At 39.7% G+C, this 23,813-nt stretch overlaps 1 protein-coding gene across 5 annotated transcripts in view; it reads left to right on the top strand.

Moving 5' to 3' along the window:
- Positions 1-15,474, top strand: part of RAB3IP (RAB3A interacting protein) — a 54,277-nt gene extending 38,803 nt beyond the window's left edge. For all 5 annotated transcript variants that reach the window (XM_055394880.2, XM_055394877.2, XM_055394878.2 and 2 more), the window contains 5 exons: positions 2,358-2,486; positions 6,827-6,939; positions 11,070-11,169; positions 11,255-11,324; positions 15,120-15,474. In XM_055394880.2, coding sequence (XP_055250855.1) covers positions 2,358-2,486; positions 6,827-6,939; positions 11,070-11,169; positions 11,255-11,324; positions 15,120-15,202 — 495 coding nt within the window. In that variant the 3' untranslated portion in view covers positions 15,203-15,474. The remainder of the gene's footprint in view (positions 1-2,357; positions 2,487-6,826; positions 6,940-11,069; positions 11,170-11,254; positions 11,325-15,119) is intronic.
- The last annotated feature ends 8,339 nt before the right edge of the window (positions 15,475-23,813 follow it).

Raw genomic sequence — 23,813 nt, 5'->3', positions numbered from 1 at the left:
ATTGTTTACACTAAGAAAATTTAGATGTTTCTCATGGAACGTTTTAAAGTTTTGTATTTATGAAATTCCTTAAAATATGCATATAGGCAGCATATAACGTTTTGCTTTCTGGCTATATCTTGTATTGTAATATTTTGTGAAAAACTTGTCAAAATGTTTTATTAGATAAAGGAAACACATAAATTTGACCTGTGTAAATCTTAGATATAACAGTTGGACAGAAAATGGAACATGTCCATGTTTCTATAGAAAATGTGATGGGGCATTCAGTCATGACTTTACAGCATATCTTCTGAAAGTGCTGAGAACACAGGTGCATGCATGCACGCACAGTTAGGCAAGGCTTTGAGATCAAGTCACTCAAATGTGAACTCTTACTGGTTTTTTGCTTGGTAACCTTGGTCAAGTTATTTTATCTCTCTAAACCCTAGTTTTCTTATCTATAAATGGAGGTTATAATATTTATCTTGCCCAGCTTTGAGGATTAAATGTTTGTGAAGTGCTTATTACTATAGTTCCTGACAGAGTCAGCTCTTAATAAGTAGTTTAAATTATTGCCTTTCAACTAGAATCTTTTCTTAGAACACTACTTACGCACTTTGGGTTTTATATCCATCAAAGTGTAGACTTTACAAAGAAAATTAATTTTAAAATGTATTATTTATTTGCTAATATTTTTATCCTTTTGCCTTTAGCTTTGATTCAAGGAATTTATGGATTGGGATGAAAAAAATTGACATTGAGATTGCCATTATACACCTTAAAGGAAAGTCTCTAGGAAAGCTGGGCACAGCCAGTCTTTCGTTACTTTCACACAGACTACACGCCCGTCTGATTGAGCTGTCCTGCAGGCCGTAGATGCAGTCAGTGTTCCTTTACAGGGTATCTAGTGCTTCTGGACAAGAGTGGCTTAGAGCTGCGGGCGGGTGAGGGACACTGCTCTGTGTCTGGGTGGCTGGGGCTGGGTGGATCTTTATATGCTGACGGGCAGTACTGAGCTGGGCTGAGGGAATCCAAAGAGAAGAATACTTGGGAAAAATTATTAAATTGGAAGGAAAGAGAAGAGATAACTGGAAGAGTGAATAGGAAGGCCAGTGCCAGCTGGATTATTGGTAGTTCAGATGGTAGATACTAGATGTTGAAATGGCAAAAAAATATAAATGAATGTTATATATTTGAGATAGTCATTTTAGGAGGCTGTGTGTGTGTGCTGCTTTCAGTTTTGCAGCTTATACAGTAAACATTTTGAAAATTTTGGAAATCCCTTAAATAGCTGAACAGTTGGTGTCACTTTTGACCCCAAAATAGATTTCACAATTTGGTCAGCCTCTATTTATTTAAACACTTGTTTTAATTAACTTGGCTCCAAATTGTTTGTTTTCAGAAGACTTGTATTCAGAACAGTGTGCACCTGCTTCTTAAGAAGAACTCCAACATTAGTGTTACACTTTTTTTGGTGGGTGGGTAATTGTGGTGATCTTTGACACCATAGTGGATACATTGAAAAGCACCCCCTAGTTATTTGGGAGTTTGGATTGTTTTTAAAAAAGAATGAAATATTGCTATTGGTAGCATCATCAGCAGCAGCATAAATGGACCTAGAGAGTATCATACGCACTGAAGATGTCAGAAAGAAAGACACAACTATGATCACTTATATGTGAAATGCTAGGAAAGGTACAAATGAATTTATTCACAAGACAGAAACAGACTCACAGACATACAAAAGGATCTTATGGTTGCCAAAGGGGAAAGGCTGAGAGAGGGATAAGTTAGAAGTATGAGATTAACAAATATACACCACTGTATATAAAATAAGCCAAGAATTTGCTGCATGGAACAATGCAGGGAACCATGGGCTTCCCTGGTGGCTCAGTGGGGAAGACCTTGCCTGCCAGTGCAGGAGAGGCAGGTTCAGTCCCTGGGTGGGGAAGATCCCCAGGAGAAGGAAATGGCAATCCACTCCAGTATACTTGTCTGGGAAAATCTCGTGGACAGAGGAGCCTGGAAAGCTACACTCCAGGGGGTTACTAAAGAGTTGGACATGATTTAGCAGCTAAAACAACTACAGGGAACTATATTCAATACCTTGTAATAATCTATAATGGAAAGAATTTGGAAAAACATGTTTAATTGAATCACTTTGCTATACACCTGAAACAAACAATATTGTAAATCAGCTATACTTCAATTAAAAATTTGCTATCCTGTATTGTAACTAATCAGGAATGGTTCAATTGTTATTTTAAATAAAGAATATTTGTTTTTTGGTAATATATTAATTAGGTTTTGGTTTTATAAAGTGATTTTCTGTTTGTACTTTTTTAAAAAAGTTATTTTATGTTTTCTTTTGTCAGGCTGACTTATCCCTGTATAATGAATTCAGATCTTGGAAGGATGAGCCCACAATGGACAGAACCTGCCCTTTCTTAGACAAAATCTATCAGGAAGATATCTTTCCTTGTTTAACCTTCTCAAAAAGTGAGGTAATTTTTAAAAAACTTTAATAGAAATGCATTAGAGTTGTTCCTATACCTTTTACTTAGACATGTTACATATTTTACTATCTCTTATATAAATAATTTATAAAATGTCATGTTTTACCATTTTCTCCGTTCCATATTAGTATCATCATAATTTCTTGACATTCACTTACTGAACCTCCTTCCTTATTTGAGCAGAGGATCACACACACTGCAGTGTGTTTTGCACTGGAGTGAAGTATTAAACCATTCTAAAGGAGAACAATCCTGGGTGTTCATTGGAAGGATTGATGCTAAAGCTGAAACTGCAATACTTTGGCCACCTCATGCGATGAGTTGACTCACTGGAAAAGACTCTGATGCTGGGAAGGGTTGGGGGCGGGAGGAGAAGGGGACGACAGAGAATGAGATGGCTGGATGGCATCACCGACTCGGTGGACATGAGTTTCAGTGAACTCTGGGAGTTGGTGATGGACAGGGAGGCCTGGCGTGCTGTGATTCATGGGGTCGCAAAGAGTCGGACACGACTGAGCGACTGAACTGAAGTATTAAATATGTTAAGGGGGTAGGGCTTATTTCTTAACTTTTAGTCCAAGAGTCAGTGTAAAGAAATTTCTGTACACGTCAAGCTTTTTGTTTGGTTTATCCGTTTGTGATTTTAAAACTCCTGTTTAGTTCCTTCATCTTTAAAACCGGGGGAGAAAATGCCTTCCTTGCCCATGTCTCAGGGTTGTTAAGAAAAACGAAGTCAATTAAGTAGATAGGAAAACTTCCCTGGTGGCTCAGATGGTAAAGCATCTACCTGCAATGCAGGAGACCCAGGTTCGATCCCTGGGTTGGGAAGATCCCTTGGAAAAGGGAAGGCTGCCGACTCCAGTATTCTTGCCTGGAGAACTCCATGAACAGAGGAGCCTGGTGGGCTACAGTCCATGGAGCTTCAAAGGGTCGGACATGACTGCATGGCTAACACTTTGACACTTTCAAGTAGACAGAAAACCTTAAAACATTGTGCAAATGTAAGGTCATAATTTTAATTTGTTCTTACTTGTGGAAAGTTTGTCTACAAATATCCAGTCAGTAAGTGTTTTAAGAAAGTTAATCCTAAGAGTCTTTAGAGAATTTAATTACAACACTACTTATAAGGAAAAGTTAAGAGGAAGAATAAAATGGTTTTTTTTTTTATATGTTCCTAATTTTATTTTTACACCTGGAGTAACAGACAAATTTGGCCTTGGAGCACGGAATGAAGCAGGGCAAAGGCTAATAGAGTTTTGTCAAGAGAATGCACTGGTCATAGCAAACACCCTCTTCTAACAACACAAGAGAAGACCCTACACATGGACATCACCAGGTGGTCAACACCAAAATCAGATTGATTATATTCTTTGCATCCAAAGATGGAGAAGCTGTATACAGTTAGCAAAAACAAGACCAGGAGCTGACTGTGGCTCAGATCATGAACTCCTTATTGCCAATTTCAGACTTAAATTGAAGAAAGTAGGGAAAACCACTAGGCCATTCAGATATGACCTAAATCAAATCCCTTATGATTATACAGTGGAAGTGAGAAATAGATTTAAGGGACTAGATCTGATAGATAGGGTGCCTGATGAACTCTGGACGGAGGTTTGTGACACTGTACAGGAGACAGGGACCAAGACCATCCCCATGGAAAAGAAATGCAAAAAAGCAAAATGGCTGTCTGAGGAGGCCTTACAAATAGCTGTGAAAAGAAGAGAAGCGAAAAGCAAAGGAGAAAAGGAAAGATGTAAGCATCTGAGTGAAGAGTTCCAAAGAATAGCAAGGAGAGATAAGAAAGCCTTCCTCAGTGGATCAATGCAAAGGAATAGAGGAAAACAACAGAATAGGAAAAACAAGAGATCTCTTCAAGAAAATTAGAGATTCCAAGGGAACATTTCATGCAAAGATGGGCTCGATAAAGGACAGAAATGGTATGGACCTAACAGAAGCAGAAGATATTAAGAAGAGGTGGCAAGAATACACAGAAGAACTGTACAAAAAAGATCTTCATGACCAAGATAGTCACGGTAACGTGATCACTGACCTAGAGCCAGATATCTTGGAACGTGAAGTCAAGTGGGCCTTAGAAAGCATACTACGAACAAAGCTAGTTGAGGTGATGGAATTCCAGTTGAGCTATTTCAAATCCCAAAAGATGATGCTGTGAAAGTGCTGCATTCAGTATGCCAGCAAATTTGGAAAACTCAGCAGTGGCCTCAGGACTGGAAAAGGTCAGTCTTCATTCCAATCCCAAAGAAAGGCAATGCCGAAGAATGCTCAAACTACCGCACAATTGCACTCATCTCACATGCTAGTAAAGTCATGCTCAAAATTCTCCAAGCCAGGCTTCAGCAATATGTGAACCGTGAACTCCCAGATGTTCAAGCAGGTTTTAGAAAAGGCAGAGGCACCAGAGATCAAATTGCCAACATCCGCTGGATCATGGAGAAAGCGAGAGAGTTCCAGAAAAACATCTATTTCTGCTTCATTGACTATGCCAAAGCCTTTGACTGTGTGGATCACAACAAACTGTGGAACATTCTGAAAGAGATGGGAATCCCAGACCACCTGACATGCCTCTTGAGAAACCTGTATGCAGGTCAGGAAGCAACAGTCAGAACTGGACATGGAACAACATACTGGTTCCAAATAGGAAAAGGAGTACATCAAGGCTGTATATTGTCACCCTGCTTATTTAACTTATATGCAGAGTACATCATGAGGAACGCTGGGCTGGAAGAAGCACAAGCTGGAATCAAGATTGCTGGGAGAAATATCAATAACCTCAGATATGCAGATGACACCACCCTTATGGCAGAAAGTGAAGAGGAACTCAAAAGCCTCTTGATGCAAGTGAAAGAGGAGAGTGAAAAGGTTGGCTTGAAGCTCAACATTCAGAAAATGAAGATCATGGCATCTGGTCCCATCACTTCATGGGAAATAGATGGAAAAACAGTGGAAACAGTGTCAGACTTTATTTTTGGGGGCTCCAAAATCACTGCAGATGCTGATTGCAGCCATGAAATTAAAAGACGCTTACTCCTTGGAAGGAAAGTTATGACCAACCTTGATAGTATATTTAAAAGCAGAGACATTACTTTGCCAACCAAGGTCCGTCTAGTCAAGGCTGTGGTTTTTCCCGTTGTCATGTGTGGATGTGAGAGTTGGACTGTGAAGAAAGCTGATCGCCAAAGAATTGATGCTTTTGAACTGTGGTGCTGGAGAAGACTCTTGAGAGTCCCTTGGCCTGCAAGGAGATCCAACCAGTCCATTCTAAAGGAGATCAATCCTGGGTGTTCATTGGAAGGACTGATGCTAAAGCTGAAACTGCAATACTTTGGCCACCTCATGTGAGGAGTTGACTCACTGGAAAAGAAAAAGACTCTGATGCTGGGAAAGGTTGGGGGTGGGAGGAGAAGCGGACGACAGAGAACGAGATGCCTGGATGGCATCTCCGACTCTATGGACAAGAGTTTTGAGTGAACTCTGGGAGTTGGTGATGGACAGGGAGGCCTGGCGTGCTGTGATTCATGGGGTCGCAAAGAGTCGGACACGACTGAGCGACTGACCTAAACTGAATTTTACTTTTTATTTTAATTTTTTTTAGATTTGGTGTTCTTTTTTAAAAAAATTTATTTATTTTAATTGAGGCTAGTTACTTTACATTATTGTATTGGTTTTGCGATACATTGACATGAATCTGCCCCGGGTGTGCATGTGTTCCCCATCTTGAACTTTGGATATACAGCTGTTAGTCATTATGGCTCTGGCCCTAATTTTAAGTAGATTTCTACGTATAAGTAATCTTGCCAGGATAAAGTAGTTTGCCCATTTCATCAATTGTTTATCAGTTACTACCGTCTCCATCTGGGCGTTTAATATCTGATAATTCGTTTAATTCTTTTGTATACTCTTGTGCACATAAACATGGGATCATAGCTCTGTTTAATATATATTGCTCTGTTATGATGACAGGTATTAAAAAATAATTCATAAATTTAGCAAAATCAAGCATTAGGGTATTCATTTTGAAGTGACTTTAATAGTGGATGTTAATTGTGGATAAGGGGTGATCTGGAATTAATGTCTTTAATTTCCTTCCATAAAATGAGAAAAGTTATTTAGCTGTAACTGAATCATTTTTCATAACAATATTGGAGTTATAAAAGAATTCAAACCAAGCTTATGTGGTTTCTTTTTCATTAGCTAAGGCAAATCTAGGGGAACTTGGGGGAAAAATAATTTTTAAACATCAGTTTACTGTGAACTAGAATTTCTACATTTTCCTCTCAGCATCTAATATTTTTCTATGTTCTGTGAAGTTGGCTTCTGCTGTTCTGGAGGCTGTGGAGAACAACACTTTAAGCATTGAACCAGTGGGATTACAACCTGTTCGATTCGTGAAAGCATCTGCAGTTGAATGCGGAGGACCAAAGTATGTTTTCAAAATCATGTCTTGTGGAAGAATATTGAGTTTTAAAAATGTTATGTGTTGTAGTTACTTTAATTTTTTCTGGTTTTAAATATGGTTAAATCTCTCGTCAGTTTTCTGTTTAGAGTCTGTGCAGCCCAGAGACCAACCCGCAGGCAGTGTGGGGATTTCAGATGTATCGTCAGTGGAGAGCTCTTTAATTACAGACCTGGACGTGGGATCCAGGTAGATCAGGTGTCAGAAACTTTTTTTTTAAACCACATATTGTAATCCATTACCTGATTATGAAATCTCTTTAATGGGTCATAAGCAGATTTTTTTTTTTTGGTTATACTTATTCATGTTCTGGGCTTTTTGTATAAAATATTTCTTCCTGAAGTTTGCTGTCAAAAATAATTTGAAAAGACAGTGAATTAGACCAGGTCTTACCAAGCATGAAAACAGGGTACCAAAGAACTTGGCTAGTCCTCTCCTTCAGTACTCTCATTGTAAAGCTTTCTCACTTTGGTAAAGAAACATTTCTGTCTTCTTGTGTAAGAAATATTTGACAGTTGTGTACCTTCGGGGGTGACTCCACATTTCATAGCAGAACACGCCTTTTTCCAACCAGTTCTGGGAGGAAAAGACTGAAACCAGCAGTACCTAAAACCTTTGGCACAGCTGTTTAAAAAGTGACTTTGAAAGATTTAGGGGAAGCTGCTTAGTTGGTTATAAACTAGATCAGTATAAGGGGACTGGAGAGCCTAGGAGAGCTCATGTGCGTGCATGCTAAGTTGCTCAGTTGTGTCTGATTCTGTGCCACCCCATGGACCATAGCCTGCCAGGCTCCTCTGTCCTTGGGATTCTCCCGGCAAGAATACTGGAGTGTGTTGTCATACCCTCATCCAGGGGATCTTCCCCACCCAGGGATCGAACCCACATCTCTTATGTCTCCTGCATTGGCAGGCAGGTTCTTTACCACTAGCATCACCTGGGAGGCCCAAGAGAGCTCCTAGCTAGCAACAGTTGAATCCTGTCAGGCCGGCTATTTGAAGGCAGAAGAGGAAACCGCTGGTTGAGGTTAACTGCTGAGTCTGTTAAAACCAGTTGTGGGAGTCGTGGTCCTCCTGTTTCCTGTTATGCACATTGCACTTTCAGCAGGATCAATCAGTGCTGGTATTTGGGTAACTTACTTTTTTAGTCTTGTGTTTGCTCTTGAGCCACAAGTCTGTCCACCTAGAGTTGTGGCCTGTTTTACGCTCCCCATGCCACACTTGTAGTATGGTGGCCTCTGAATTTTGGGGAAGAGATTTACATTCCTAAATTCTACCCATCAGCAAACTCCTGGGTATTTTTATCCTTCGTTAAGGATAGCAGTTTTTGTACTTCTAAGTTCTGTGTTATACCTTATTTTACAAAGCAGTTTTTATTGTAGGATTTTAAATTTATGGTTGCATTGTCTTTGTCCCACATATTAAATGTGCAATGTCATCAAATGAAATCTCAGTTACAGTAGATTTTTACAATATTTTAGTAAAATAATTATACTGAATGAAAGTGAAAGTCACTCAATCACGTCCACCTCTTTGTGACCCCATGGGCTATACAGTCCATGGAATTCTCCAGGCCAGGATACTCTAGTGGGTAGCTTTTCCCTTCTCCAGGGGATCTTTCCAACCCAGGGATCAAATCCAGGTCTCCTGCATTGCAGGTGGATTCTTTACCAGCTGAGCCACAAGAGAAGCCCAAGAATTCTGGAATGGGTAGCCTGTCCCTTCTCCAGCAGATCTTCCCAACCCAGGAATCAAAGGGGGTCTCCTGCATTTCAGGTGGATTCTTTACCAACTGAGCTATTTAGGGAACTGTTAGCATAGTTAAGGGTATTGTTGGGCTTGTGGAAATGGGGCCAGAGGCCAAGATGTTTGCAGTGCATATTGTGTGGAGAAAACCAAAGGAAAATGTTGTCCTTTTTTTTTTTTTTTAAATGAAACATGAAGTGTGGCCCCGGCTAAGGCTTTTGTGGATGAGACTGTCACTCAGTGAACGGCATAGTGCTCTGGGGATTTTGTGGAGGCAAGGTCACTCCGCTGGTGGTGATCGGAACTGTTCTTGGAGGGGCTTTGGTTTGATCTGGGCTTGAGAAGCGTGGGTGGAGTTTGGATAACAAAAGACTGAAGAAGGGAACAAGGAAACTGCGTTCAGTGGATGATGAGTGTATGGGGAGGAAAGATGCGTAAAGAAAGGAGTTAGAGGTGGCTGGATGGGTGATGTGAACTTTTGGAAGTTAACAGGGCTCTGGTTTACAAGATGATAGATGCGGACTTAGACACGTTGACATTCTTGAGTGAAAATGGCAAGCAAGGATTTGAAATCTTGGGACAGAGCTATTGAGATACTGAGGTAGTGTAGTAGTCTTTTTTTTTTTTTTTAATTGGAATTAGAGGTCAGAAGACGTAGCATTGAATTCTAGCTCAAATAAAAATATATTAGCTTCAGAAATGAGATAACTTAAACACTTTATTATTTTAATAGTTGATACTTAAAACCATTTTACCTGAGTCATTTGAAAGTTAGAAAAATGATAGACAAACAGATATATGTCTGCTTCCAGAAGAGCAGTGTAAAGGTGATTTTTATCAGTTTGATGGTACTTTTTTCTCTTGTGTAAATTATACTTAAAATAGTACAGTTCCAAGGACCTTTAACACTTGTGCCTTAAATTTCTTGATCATCCATCCTCCTCAGGCTAGTAGTAGTGCTTTTAAATATTGTTATAGATCATTAAAGGAATTTTTTAATAAAGGAACAGTGAGGTGAAATCTCTTTGAAAAGGTAAGAATTCTTTTGTGATTTGAATGGCCAAAATAATTCTCTTTTAAGTAACCATTTGTTGTGTGTTTGCTTAATATGGAGCAATATTCATTTCATATTTCTCATAAGTATAGCTGAAAATTCAACATCTAGGTAATACATTTTTCTTTATAACTTATAATGTCCTATAAAATGCTATTGGCCACTTTAGAGCTACACTAATTTTGCATTGACAGGGAGTGGTAGCTGTCAAGCTTTACAAATACACTGCAATATATACAAATATACTTTAGTAAAGCTTCTAATTTAGCAGGGTGACAGCTGGGCTTCTGTGAGTCCAACCTGATCTTGTTGAGCAAGTAGAGTGACAGGTGGCCTGTCATTGAATGTCTGCTCTCTGCCAGGCGGATACATTTTGTCAGGCATTAAAGATGAATACAGTACATTCCCTGCTCTCAAGAGGCTTCCACCCTATCCTAGCCTGAAAACCCTCATACATGTTGTAGTATGCAAAGAGGAAGGTCAGTATGTCTAAATGTAGGATATACTCTTTGTGTAATTGGAATTGTTAAGATGCAGTGTATTTGTAAGGTATCTTATCCCTTTGTATTTCTCAGGCCTGGGTGCCACATTAAATGCATATATACCAACCCAACACACCAAAAAGTATCCCATCTGGAAACTGTTGTCCTGCAGGCAACAGTAGCATGTTTTGAGACTTGAACAGTCACTTGTAAGTTTTTTTCAACTAAGACAGAAGTTGAAGTCCCAGTGGAAAGCTGTGGCCTGCCCTCCAGCTGATTACTTGTTTGTAACTTTGTTCCTGGTTAGGACATACATTGGAGAAGGAAATGGCAACCCACTCCAGTGCTCTTGCCTGGAAAAGCCCATGGATGGAGGAGCCTGGTAGGCTACAGTCCATGGGGTTGCAAAGAGTCGGACACAACTGAGCGACTTCACTTGACTCACTTCATACTTTATCACTGAAGAAGGAAATGGCAACCCACTCCAGTACTCTTGCCTGGAGAATCCCATGGACAGGGGAGCCTGGCGGGCCGTGGTCCATGAGGTCGCAGAGAGTCGGACACGACTGAAGTGACTGAGCAAGGACGTATATTAAAACATCTAACTTTTATTTCTAGAATCATACTGAATGCTATGCCTGTAAACTTCTAGAATAAAGCCCTCGCAGGTAGGGCTTTTGTCTTTCTCATCTTCACAGAGTGCCTGATACAGGGTATGTCGTCAAATATTTGTTGTCTGAATGAATGTACAACTTGTTCAGAAGGCAGGGGCAAAATGCTTTTAATTTTTTAAAATGAAAATTTATCCTTATTTTACAGAAAATGTGCCCTCACAGGTCAGAGCAAGTCCTGTAAACACAGAATTAAACTAGGGGACTCAAGCAACTACTATTATATTTCTCCTTTTTGCAGATACAGGGTAAGTCACGTAACCATGAATTTTAATAAAGCTCTCTTTGACATGAAACATTTGACTGTTTAACATTCTTTTCTTTTTGGCCCAGATCACTTCTGTCTGTAACTTTTTCACATACATTCGGTACATTCAGCAGGGACTTGTGAAACAGCAAGATGGTGAGTGTCAATTCATTGTAAAATATTTGCATGAAAGTTCAGTAGAAAGTATAGAACATAATAGTAATGCTCAAATAAACGTTATTGGTACATTTATATTGAATCTCTTTTATAGGTCTAATAAAATGTGTGAAGAATTTGGGAACAAAAACATCTTTTAAACATGTTGTATTTAATCCTTAGATTTGCCACATTTTACTCTGATCTTGAGTTTGAAGCAGGATCAGTTTTAACGTTTAAGGAATATATGATAAACCAGATGGTAAATGTGAGAGGAGCATAAAGCCCGTTGAATATACTCCTTAAGAAATAAAACTGAGCGAGCTCTAAATGTGGCCAGGCTTATTTTAATTAGTGGAGCCCACAAGGCACTAAGCTTTTTTCTGTACTTTCTCCTTTCACATGTGAGTTAATAAAGTAGTCATGAGGGTAATTCTGAATGGAGTAAAGATGACTGTCTTCTAAATCAACAGAAACGTGTAGATGATATATCCAGAGAGCTAACCTAGTGCCAGGGTGGCAGCATTTTTAATCATAGTCTTTCATGTTTAGTTATGGTTTTATAGTCAGATGTCTTAAATACCAACCATAGAAACTAACATGACCTGACAGCTCCAATATATTTATATTTTTAATACATATGGTTGTTTTAAAAGGGAAATAGGAGATACTGAGCTAGGGACAAGTCCATACCAATTTTATATTTAAAGTTGTGGAGAATTTTCTTGTTTGTCTTTTTCCAGACCCTGAAAATTTTCTTGTACTGAAAAACTGATAAAAGCCTACTGTGTTTTAGTAATGTAAACCAGTGAATGTTAATCCTTTGGAAGAATTAGTTGTGTTGGTAAAAGCTTAGGTTTACCATTTTCAAACTCTGGTATATTGAAAACAGTCATTTGTTTATAATCCCATGTAATTAGGGTTTTTTTTTTTTTTTTTTTAGTAATTAGGTTTTAATGCCTAAAAGAATAGGGGTGAAACCTGTCTCTAATCAATATATCAATATTGAATTTAAAAAGGCTGCAGAGCATACAAGCAGTCTTTAAACTGTACAGTACTTTTTATGACTTTGATAAAAATGCGAAGTCAAGTGGGCCTTAGGGAAGCATCACTACGAACAAAGCTAGTAGAAGTGATGGAATTCTGGTTGAGCTATTTCAAATCCTAAAAAATGATGCTATTAAAGTGCTGCACACAATATGCCAGCAAATTTGGAAAACTCAACAGTGGCCACAGGACTGGAAAAGGTCAGTTTTTATTCCAATCCCAAAGAAAGGCAATGCCAAAGAATGCTCAAACTGCCGCACAATTGCACTCATCTCACATGCTAGCAAAATTCTCCAAGCTAGGCTTCAATAGTACGTGAACCATAAACTTCCAGATGTTCAACCTGGATTTAGAAAAGGCAGAGGAACCAGAGATAAAATTGCCAACATTCGTTGGATCATCGAGAAAGCAAGAGAGTTCCAGAAAAACAGCTGCTTCTGCTTTATTGACTGCCAAAGCCTTTGACTGTGTGAATCACAACTGTGGGAAATTCTTCATGAGATGGGAATACCAGACCACCTGACTTGCCTCCTGAGAAATCTGTATGCAGGTCAAGAAGCAACAGTTAGAACTGGACATGGAACAACAGACTTGCTTCCAAATTGGAAAAGGCGTACATCAAGGCTGTGTATTGTCACCCTGCTTATTTAACTTATATGCAGAGTACAGCGTGCAAAATGCCAGGGTGAATGAAGCATTCAGCTGGAATCAAGCTGGAGTCAAGATTGCCGGGAGAAATATCAATAAACCTCAGACACGCAGATGACACCACCCTTATGGCAGAAAGCGAAGAAGAGCTAAAGAGCGTCTTATTGAAGGTGAAAGAGGAGAGTGAAGAATATGGCTTAAAACTCAACATTCAAAAAACTAAGATCATGGCATCCAGTCCGATCACTTAATGACATATAGATGGGGAAACAATGGAAAAAGTGACAGACTTTATTTTTGGGGGCTTCAAAGTCACTGTGGATGGTGACTGCAGCCATGAATTTAAAAGGCGCTTGCTCCTTGGAAGAAAAGCTATGACCAACCTAGACAGCATATGAAAAAGCAGTGACATTACTTTGACGACAAAGGTCCATCTAGTCAAAGCTATGGTTTTTCCAGTAGTTAATATATGAATGTGAGAGTTGGAGTATAAAGAAAGCTGAGCGCTGAAGAATTGATGCTTTTGAAATGTGCTGTTAGAGAAGACTCTTGAGAGTCCCTTGGACTGCAAGGAGATCCAACCAGTCAATCCTAAAGGAAATCAGTCCTGAATATTCATTGGAAGGATTGATATTGAAGCTGAAACTCCAATACTTTGGCCACCTGATACGAAGGGCAGACTCATTAGAAGACCCTGATGCTGGGAAAGATTGAAGGCAGGAGGAGAAGGGGATGACAGAGGATAAGATGGTTGGATGGCATCACCGATTCGATGGACATGAGTCTGAGCAAGCTCCGGGAATTGGTGATGGACAGGGAAGCCTGGAATGCTCCAGTCCATGGGGTTGCAGAGAGTTGGACACAACTGAGTAACTAAACTGACTTTTTCTGACTTTAATAAAATGGAAATCTTTTTTTAATATCTGTTGATAGGTAATAATAATATTTAAGCTTAAGAACAGATGATTTGTGCCAAGTTGTCAAACGTATTTTTTCTCCTTGTTAAAAATGTTTTTGTAGAGACGAATGAAAAGTACTCTCCTTTATGAAAATAGGAAGAAAGGGTCATAAGTGGTGGGGGTTGACAGTGATGAAAGTGATGTCTTCTCTGGCTTCTCTTACTCTTTCATTTCACAGTATTTGGTACACATTATATATTGAGTGGGTTTGTAACAAATTATTATTGATTTTACATTCTGTTTATTATCTGTGCCTTGTGCTGAAAAGAATTTAAGGCAGCTAAATGTAAAGCAGGGTTTCTCAGCCTTGGTACTATTACTCTTTTAAGCTGGATAATTCTTTATTGAGAGAGGCTGTCCTGTGCATTGTAGGATGTTTTAGTAGCATCCCTGGGCTTTACTCACTAGATGTGAGTAATGAAAAACATTTTCAGACGTTGCCATATGCACACTGGGGGGCAGAATCTCCCTGGTTAAGAACCACTGATCTAAATCAGTCTAATCTGATCATATGTCAGAGGGAGACCTTTTATAATCTAAAACAGAGCCAACTTTTCCCCACTTAATAGAGGGGACTTACAGAAGCAGAGATAATAGAAATTTACAGCTTATCCTCTGAATTTATTTTTATTTCTAATTGAGCCGTACACAGAATCTTTCCCTGTCATTACAAAGAATGTTACTAAGTTCTCTGGACTGTCTCATGTTTTCCTTTTTTCCTGTTTACTCTGTTAATTTTAACGAAAAGTGAAAAATGGCCAAGATATAGCAAACTAGAGCAAGAAGATCCATAAGTGAGATAACTCTCGCACAATTGAGCATTGAGAATAGTTACTCGAGAAAGCAGCAACATTGCCAGTTACTCAGGACACTGAAATGTCTACCTTCTTTTGGACTAAAATGGTAGTCATTGATAATATCTAACAAATTGTGATGGCAAAATCAATAAATATATTTATTAATAAAACTGGGATGCTCAGAAGTACATGGGAAAGTTAGTGTGAAACGGTGATAGGATGTTAAGCATTAGGTGCATCTTTAGAAATGTCCAGTTGGCATTTCAGCTAAGCCTACATTTTCATTGAAACAAAAATAAGATGATATTTTATGATTTATGTGTCCCTCTTTTCTTTTTGTGTAGTTGACCAAATGTTTTGGGAAGTTATGCAGTTGAGAAAAGAGATGTCATTGGCAAAGCTGGGCTATTTCAAAGAGGAACTCTGATGTTCTGCCTGGGACCATCCACGAACCTCCCTGAAGACCTGGAAAATGGCTGAATATTTTTACGGTTACTTGATATTTATTTCCAAGGAGCGGGTCCAAGACTTTTTCCCTCTTTTGCATATTATACTAAGAAGTACTGTGATTTCTTTTTAAACTGACCTATGCTGTGTTTGCTTATTCTTTAGTTGAACACACTATACAGAATTACAGGTGTACTAGTTATTGTAATTTATAGTTGCAAAAAATAGCTAAATAAATAAACGTTAAATTGAGTGTGTTTTTGCTTTCTCTTCTAGCTCTGACATGGTGCGTAGGGTCAGTTGAATTTGAACTGTAATTTTCAAATTGTGCAGCAGCCTATGAAGGACAAGGAAGAAGGCTCAGTGGACAGGATCACCTTCCTCCCCCACACCCACTAGAATGACTCTACTTTTGTCTGTTTTTATATGTTAGGATTAAAAGAAAAGACTTTATTTAAAGAAAGACTTCTTCTGAAAAGAAAGTTATCTGTTTTAATCATTCGGTTCTAATTTAAAGAATCCTATTGTTGTGGTGATTAATTTAAATATATAGGATAGAAGACAGTCACATTTTATCCTAGAGATGCATTCTTTTGGCATCTTGATGTAATGTATCTATACTTTATATTCGTTGAGCTCTGAGTAATCATTGAAAGGACATAAAGATAAATTAATATGATGTGTCCTCCAGGGAGTTGTAAGGGATGTGGATTGTAAGAGTGATACCTGCAAAGGATAGACTGATCATAGAACCTCTTGATTTACAAATTTCAATAAAACATAAGGACATGGAAAAGTTAGAATAAAAGAATGGGAAAACGTAATCAGGAAGATACTAAAAGCTAGTGTGATTATACAGACAAAACAGATGTCATTAAGACAAAAGCATTATTATAAATAGAGGTTCTTCTACTGCTGATGCTGCTAAGTTGCTCAGTCGTGTCCGACTCTGTGTGACCCCATAGACGGCAGCCCACCAGGCTCCCCCGTCCCTGGGATTCTCCAGGCAAGAACACTGGAGTGGGTTGCCATTTCCTTCTCCAATGCATGAAAGTGAAAAGAGAAAGTGAAGTTGCTCAGTCTTGTCCGACTTTTAGCGACCACATGGACTGCAGCCTACCAGGCTCCTCTGTCCATGGGATTTTCCAGGCAAGAGTACTGGAGTGGGGTGCCATTGCCTTCTCCAAATAGAGGTTCTAGATAAAGCTAAAAATTTTAGTGCGCTGAGAAGACTTAATGAGAAAATAGAAATGATAGAAATTTAAAAATACTAAGAGCTAACTAATAATATCAGAACCTACAATGATGCAGAGAAAGGCTTCAAGAAAATGTTTATAGCTTTAAATCCTTACTTACATTAAAAAAAAAAAGCTAGGTGTCCTGTTAAAGAAACTATACAAGAACTGGATGAAAGAGATAAGAGCAGAAATAGAAATGAATGCAGTAGAGAATCATCAAAGCCATTGAGTCTTTGAACAGATGAACAAAACAGACAAATTTCCAGTCAAGTTATCCTGAAGAAAAAAAGAGAAAATGCCAAATAACCCATATTGGGAATGAAAAGGTATATGTCACTACAGACATTAAAAGTGGACATGTTATTTTAGTCGTTGAGTCATATCTGACTCTTTGCAACCCCATGAACTGTAGCTCGCCAGGCTCCTCTGTCCATGGGATTTCCCAGGCAGGAATACCAGAGTAGGTTGCCATTTCCTTCTCCAGGAGATATTCTGACCCAGGGATCAAACCCACGTCTCCTGCGTTGCAGATGGGTTCTTTACCACTGAGCCACCGGGGAAGCCTATACTGGATATACAAGTCTAAATTTAGTGGTAAGGTCAGCTCAGGAGATAAGTTTGGGTGTAGTTAGCCATTAGAGCTTTGGGGATACTTGGGAGTCAGAGAAATACGGTGCTGAGCCCTGAGTTACTATGACAAGGAGAGGAAAAGCCTGGAAGAAGACTGACTACAGAGAAGTTAATTGGAAGAAAAGGCAGAGGAGAGGAAAGATCAGTGTGCTGATCAATGACTTAGGTTCACGAGAGTATTTCTACACAGAACGTAATTGCCCTGATTACCAATTGTGGAAAAACAAAGATTTTTTGGATACATTTCTGTAAGTAAGTTCAGAGCTGGGGAGAGAGCCTAGCCCAGTGAAGAGAACTCTGGATTGGGAGTTGCTCAGAAGACCTACATTCTAGTCCAGGCTTGGGTCCGCACAAACTGGAAAATTAGGCAGGTGGCTACTCCTCTCTGGCCTCATGTAAAGTTGGATCAGGTGTTCTCCATGGCTTTTCCCAGCTCTAACAGCCCACAGCCTTTAACTAAACATCTACACTGAAAGAATAAAGATTTTGATCAGTCCTGAAAAGAACTTGGAACCACCTACTTACCCATTTCCACCACCACCACCTTGTGAATCCTGTGTGTTTTTATATCATGCTCCCAGAGTCTAAAATGGGTCTCATTTTATTCAGCTTTTATTTTCAAAGATTATCTTCATTGGATTTTTCCCTGCATAGATGTGCCCCCCCCATATGATAACAATGTTTAAGACAAAGAGAGCTGATTCATTTCTCTTTACAGTAGAAATTAACACAACGTTGTAAAGCAGCTATAAAATTAATTTTAAAAACGAGTCCAAAGCAGGATGAATTTGTTTGTGCTGGAAAATGATTTTTCATTTTCCTCATGGGATGCCATACATCTTAGTAGCTGATTTTCTTTGTTGTGTGGACAGAGACCCAGTAGTGTCTATAATTTGTGTGTAGAACTTCTAGAAAGAGAATTCTTCCACACTACATTCATTCATTCACGCATCTCTGAGAGTCTTGTGTCAGAAGCTGCTGTAGGTGTTGCAGTTCTCATGGATCTCTCAGTAGTGAGAAATGGACAAAAAGACAATGTTCAAAGATTGGACACGTCCTCTATAATTAAAATGGGATAATGGCTAGAGGGAATGGATGACCACTTCATATTAGGTGGTGTGGAAAGGCCACATTTAGGACTTGGCATTTTTAGGCGAGGCTCAGAGGAGATCCAGTCTTGGGAAGAGAGTAGGGAGAGTGTTTTAAAGCTGGTGTTAACCCCCGAGGAAGAAATGAAAAAACGGCAAGGAGAGCTGGTGTGCAGTTGGCGGTAGGAAGAGTAGTAAGAGAAAAGTGGAGGGGTGGGCAGTCAGACCATGCAGATCTTTGTAAGTCATGGTTGGAAATTGGGAGTTTTCTGCGACAGCTCTGGTCAGGCTCTAGCTGGCCCTTTTTCAACTCAGTTTTTAAATACTGGAATCCTCAGATTTTTGTGCTGGGCCCCTTTCTCCTTATCTGAATGTTCTTTAGATCATCTCATTTAGGCTCATGGTTTTAAAAACTTTATATAACCATTGCTCATAACTGCATCCCCAGCCCTGGCGTTATTCCTTTCCTTGCTCCAGACCCTTGTATCCATTTGCCGCCTCACTCACTCCACTTGGATTTCAAATGGGCATCTCAAATCTAACATGGCTGAACACTTCCCGCTGCTTAAGCAACAACCTGCTGCTGCTGCTGCTAAGTCACTTCAGTCGTGTCCGACTCTGTGTGACCCCATAGACAGCAGCCCACCAGGCTCCCCCGTCCCTGGGATTCTCCAGGCAAGAACACTGGAGTGGGTTCCCATTTCCTTCTCCAATGTGTGAAAGTGAAGTCGCTCAGTCATGTCTGACTCATAGCGACCCCGTGGACTGCAGCCTACCAGGCTCCTCCGTCCATGGGATTTTCTAGGCAAGAGTACTGGAGTGGCTTGCCAGTGCCTTCTCCGAAGCAACAACCTAGGTCTTAATTTCTCCTTTTCTGTCCCCACTACCTCAATCCAATTCATCAGCAAGTCCCATCAAGTCTCAGAAACATATGGCACCATCCACTCCTCTCAGTGTTCACTATTTCCACTCTGTCCGAGCAATCATCATCTTTCACCTGAATTCCTGCAATAATCTCTTACTTGGTATCCTGGCTTTGACTCCTGCCCCTCTATAATTCCTGACAGCAGCTGACATGATCATTTTAAAAACAAATCAAAATGTCCTTTCATGGCTTCTTAGAAAAATAAATCCAAACTCAATAGAAAATCATCAAGTTTCCACAGTGGTTATTGTTAACCGAGAAAAAACAATAAAAATCAGATTGGAAAACAATTCATGACTGTTTCTAAAATGAAAAGAAAAAAAATAGAAGAGGAGCAAGCTTGTCAAAGAATAGAAACACTTGCCAAAGGCATCCGTCCCAGAAGTACAAGCCCACGAACACTCTGACTTCAAGAGGAGGACTGGTATGAATACAAGAACTCTGGAGCTATGGGTCTCAGGGACAACCTTTTAAAAACTACTTATTTGGGGTTTCTCTGGTGGCTCAGTGGTAAAGAAACCGCCTGCCAATGCAGGACATGTGAGAGACGAGTGTTCGATCCCTAGGTCAGGAAGATCACCTGGAGAAGGAATGGCAAGCCATTCCAGATCCTTGCCTGGGAAATCCCATGGACCGAGGAACCTGATGGGCTTCAGTCCATGATGCCTCAAAGAGTCAGACAGCTGAGCACAGCACAACAACACATATGTTCCCTCCCTCTTGAACCTCCCTCCCACCTCCCCCATCTCACCCCTCTAGGTTGTCACAGAGCACCAGGGTGAGCTTCCTGTGTTACACAGCAACTTCCCACTAGCTAGCTGTTTTACATACGGTAATGTGTATATTTCAATGCTGCTCTCAGTCCCACCTCTGCTGTGTACATATGTCTGTTTTCTATGTCTGTGTCTCTATTTCTGCCCTGCAAAGAGGTTCATCAGTACCGTTTTTCTAGATTCCATATATATACGTTAATAAAAGATATTTGCTTTTCTCTTTCTGACTTACTTCACTCTGTATAACAGGCTCTAGGTTCATCCACCAAGGACAGTCTTAAGAGAGACAAGTTTGCTATCACTACATACCCAGATTTAACCACAGCAGCTCAGCTCTGATCGTTTATCTACTGGTGTTCTTAGGAAATGTTAATACCAAAAAAATCCAAGGGATGGCTACATTTGATTAATACTCAAGACAATGAATCTCCATCAAATGTATGCAAGATGGGATGCCGAGTAGAACTAGAAAATCTTAGACCATTGGAGAAATAAAGCTCAGAATTGAGGCAAAATATAGGTAATATTTATTATTCACTGTGAGGTAGAAACTTTCATTTGAATTCCAGTTGCCACCAGTTGTATTGTGCTCAGCTGTCTGCTCATTAATCAATACAGATATATTTTCTAGCCCTTCCAACATCTTTCTTCTTAATTCTTTTGAGGCTTTCCTCAAACCCTGTTGGTTATGATTTAGCCTCCAACCCAGACGTTGCCACCTGAAGCCTGAATTGTACTTTCACATGTGTTATTTGTCTTTGACAGTGTCTTGGTTTATTGTTTTGTTTCTAAACAGATTATTTCCAATATTTACAAATGTGATTTAAAACTGCATTTCCAGCTCCTCTTTTCAAGTTGACCGTTTGAAGAACCCTCAGTCCACATTCTTGAATGGCAGCACGTGAAGGAGGTTGAGTGACTCCACCTGCTGGCAGCTCCACCCTGAGGGTGTGTCTTCTCTGGTTTGCTCTCTGCCCCACTACCCATAATTGTCTCTTGGACACCACGGCTAAGGGTCAGGTGTCGGTTATCAATATGCTTGCATGGTTGTTTTTGCTTATTTTGACCCATTTTACTCACTTATCTGCCTGCTCCTATAATTGAGCTTGGGACTCCAAGTCTAACCTTTGTCTCTCAGCTTGTTAAATGAAACCTGATTTGTTTCCTATCACTCATTACTCTCTGCTGACTATGTCAAGTCTCTGGGTGAACTGTTGTGTAGAATCCTGAATCATCATTTGGTAGAGGATGCAGTGTGCTGACTTAATTTCTAATGGCCTTCAGAAAACTTGGCGGGGAGCTTGCTTTGGAGTCTAGATTTAGCCATAGGCTACATGTTTTCGGTGGTTCCCTGGTGGCTGAGATGGTAAAGAATCCACCTGCAATGTGGGAGACCTGGGTTCATTCCCAGGGTTGGGAAGATCCCCTGGAGGAGGGCATGGAACCTACTCCAGTATACTTGCCTGGAGAATCCCCACGGGCAGAGGAGCCTGGCCTGTTCGAGTCCACGGAGTTGCAGAGAGTCAGACACGACTGAGTGAACTAATCACAGCTCATAGCACAGTGGTAAAGAACCCGCCTGCCAGTGCAGGAGACGTAAGAAACAAGGGTTTGCTCCCGGGCTGGGAAGATCCCCTGGAGAAGGGAATGGCAACCCACTCCAGTACTCTTGCCTGGAGAATTCCACAGACCAAGGAGCCTGGCAGGCTACAGTCCATGGGATTAGCAACTTAGCCTGCACGCACATGTTTTAGACATTTTAATTCTTACTGCACCTAAAGGTAAAGAAATCCTTTTGAGAAATCACATCTGATTTCTCCCTTACTCCCCACATCCAATCAGCAGCCACTTTTTCTTGGTTCTCTAGCGTCTTCAGGCTTTGTTACTGCCTATCTGGATTCTGCAGTAGCATCTCAGCGGCTATAAATTTAGTTCCTGCCCCAATCAGCACACTCTAACACAGCTTCTTTCTAAATTAGATGTAACTATATCATGTACCACACACTATCCAAATATAAACCATCAATAGATATACTTAGAATGAATATGCATAGAATCAAATTCAGAATTAGTCAAATATTCAAAATCTACCCAAACCCTTCTTCAGCCTACTTCCTATTTTTTTTTTTCTCACTCTAACACACATCCAAGTGACTCCAGTCTCAGTTGATGGGCTTTCTCCCCTCCAAGTCACTGCTCACATGTTTAAAGACATACCCGTTGTTTCAGTCTCTTCAAATCCTAGCTCTTTACGACACTTTTACAAGTCCCTTCAGATGAAATTAATCTGTCCTGCCTCTGTTCTCTTGGGATGTTTCCCCCTGCTCTTATCAGACTCTGCATTGAATTACAGTTCCTTGTATTTTTCTTATGCCCTGCATTTGAGCCTAGGGAGGCAGGGACCATAATTTACACATCTTTTTGTGTTCTGCACCTAACAAGAGAGTTTAGCACAAGTTTTCTATTTGTTTCAAATAGAAAATCTATTTCTTGAAGAACTTAATGACTTGTCCTTAAGATATCCTTAAAGATACAAGATTCTAGGCCTTATTTTCTTTCCTCAGGATAAAATTAATTCTTTTGACAGTTTATATGTGTGAAGTTTTAAAATACTTACCTAAGAATCATACTCATCACCCATACCAATTCTTACAAAACTGAAATAATATGACAAATTCAAAATGTGGGACGTTCTATCAGACAATACACCTGGACTCTATACAAGTGACAGTCTTATAAAAACCAACCAATAAAAAATGACAAGGAGAGTGTTCTATATTTTAAGAAACACATAACCAAAGGTAATGTATAACCTTCCTTGGATCCTTGATAAGACAAAAAATCATAAAAGATAGTTTTGGCACAATCATGGGAATTATATACAAAATATTAGTATTAAATAATATAACATTTCTTGGGTGCAATAATATTAGTAACAATAATATCATGATTTATGTGGGGAAATATCCTTATTTGTTAGGAGACATATACAGAGTTATTTCTGAATAAATAATGATGTCAGCAATTCATTTTCAAATGTCTCAGCCAAAAAAAGTATATGTGTATATGTGTGTGTGTATGTATATATATAGCAAGAGAGAGAAAGCAAAAGTGGGAAAATTTTTGTTGTTGTTTGGTTACTCAGTCATGTCTGACTCTCTGCAACCCCATGGACTGCAGCATGCCGGGCTTCCCTGTCCTTCACTATTTCCTTGAGTTTGCACAAACTCATGTCCATTGAAACGGTGATACCATCCAATCAGTTCATCCTCTGTCATCCCCTTCTCCTCCTGCCTTCAATCTTGCCCAGCATCGGGGTCTTTTCCAATGAGCTGGCTCTTTGCATCAGGTGGCCAAAGTATTGGAGCTTCAGCTTCAGCATCAGTCCTTCCAATGTGTCTTCAGGACAGATTTCCTTTTGGGTTGACTGGTTTGAACTCCATGCTGTTCAAAGGACTCTCAAGAGTCTTCTCCAACATCATAGTTCAAAGGCATCAATTCTTTGGTGCTCAACTTTTTTTATGGTCCAACTCTCATATTCATACATGACTACTGGAAAAATCATAGCCTTGACTAGATGGACCTTTGTTAGCAAAGTCATGTCTCTGCTTTTTAGTATGTGTCTAATGTGTCATAGCTTTTCTTCCAAGGAGCAAACGTCTTTTAATTTCATGGCTGCAGTCACCATCTGCAGTGATTTTTGAGCCCAAGAAAATAAAGACTGTCACTGTTTCCATTGTTTACCCATCTATTTGTCATGATTGATGGAACTTGATGCCGTGATCTTCGTTTTTTTAAATGTTCAGTTTTAAGCCAGCTTTTTCACTCTCCTCTTTCACCTTCATTAAGAGGCTCTTTAGTTCCTCTTTGCTTTTTGCCATAAGGGAGGTGTCTTCTGCATATCTGAGGTTATTGATATTTCTCCCTGCAATCTTGA

The sequence above is a fragment of the Moschus berezovskii genome, chromosome 6 (genome assembly GCF_049115385.1).
Source record: "Moschus berezovskii isolate FMDL1 chromosome 6, NW_MosBer_1.0, whole genome shotgun sequence".
Classification (NCBI taxonomy): Eukaryota; Metazoa; Chordata; class Mammalia; order Artiodactyla; family Moschidae; genus Moschus; species Moschus berezovskii.
This window is presented reverse-complemented; position numbering and strand designations above follow the sequence as displayed.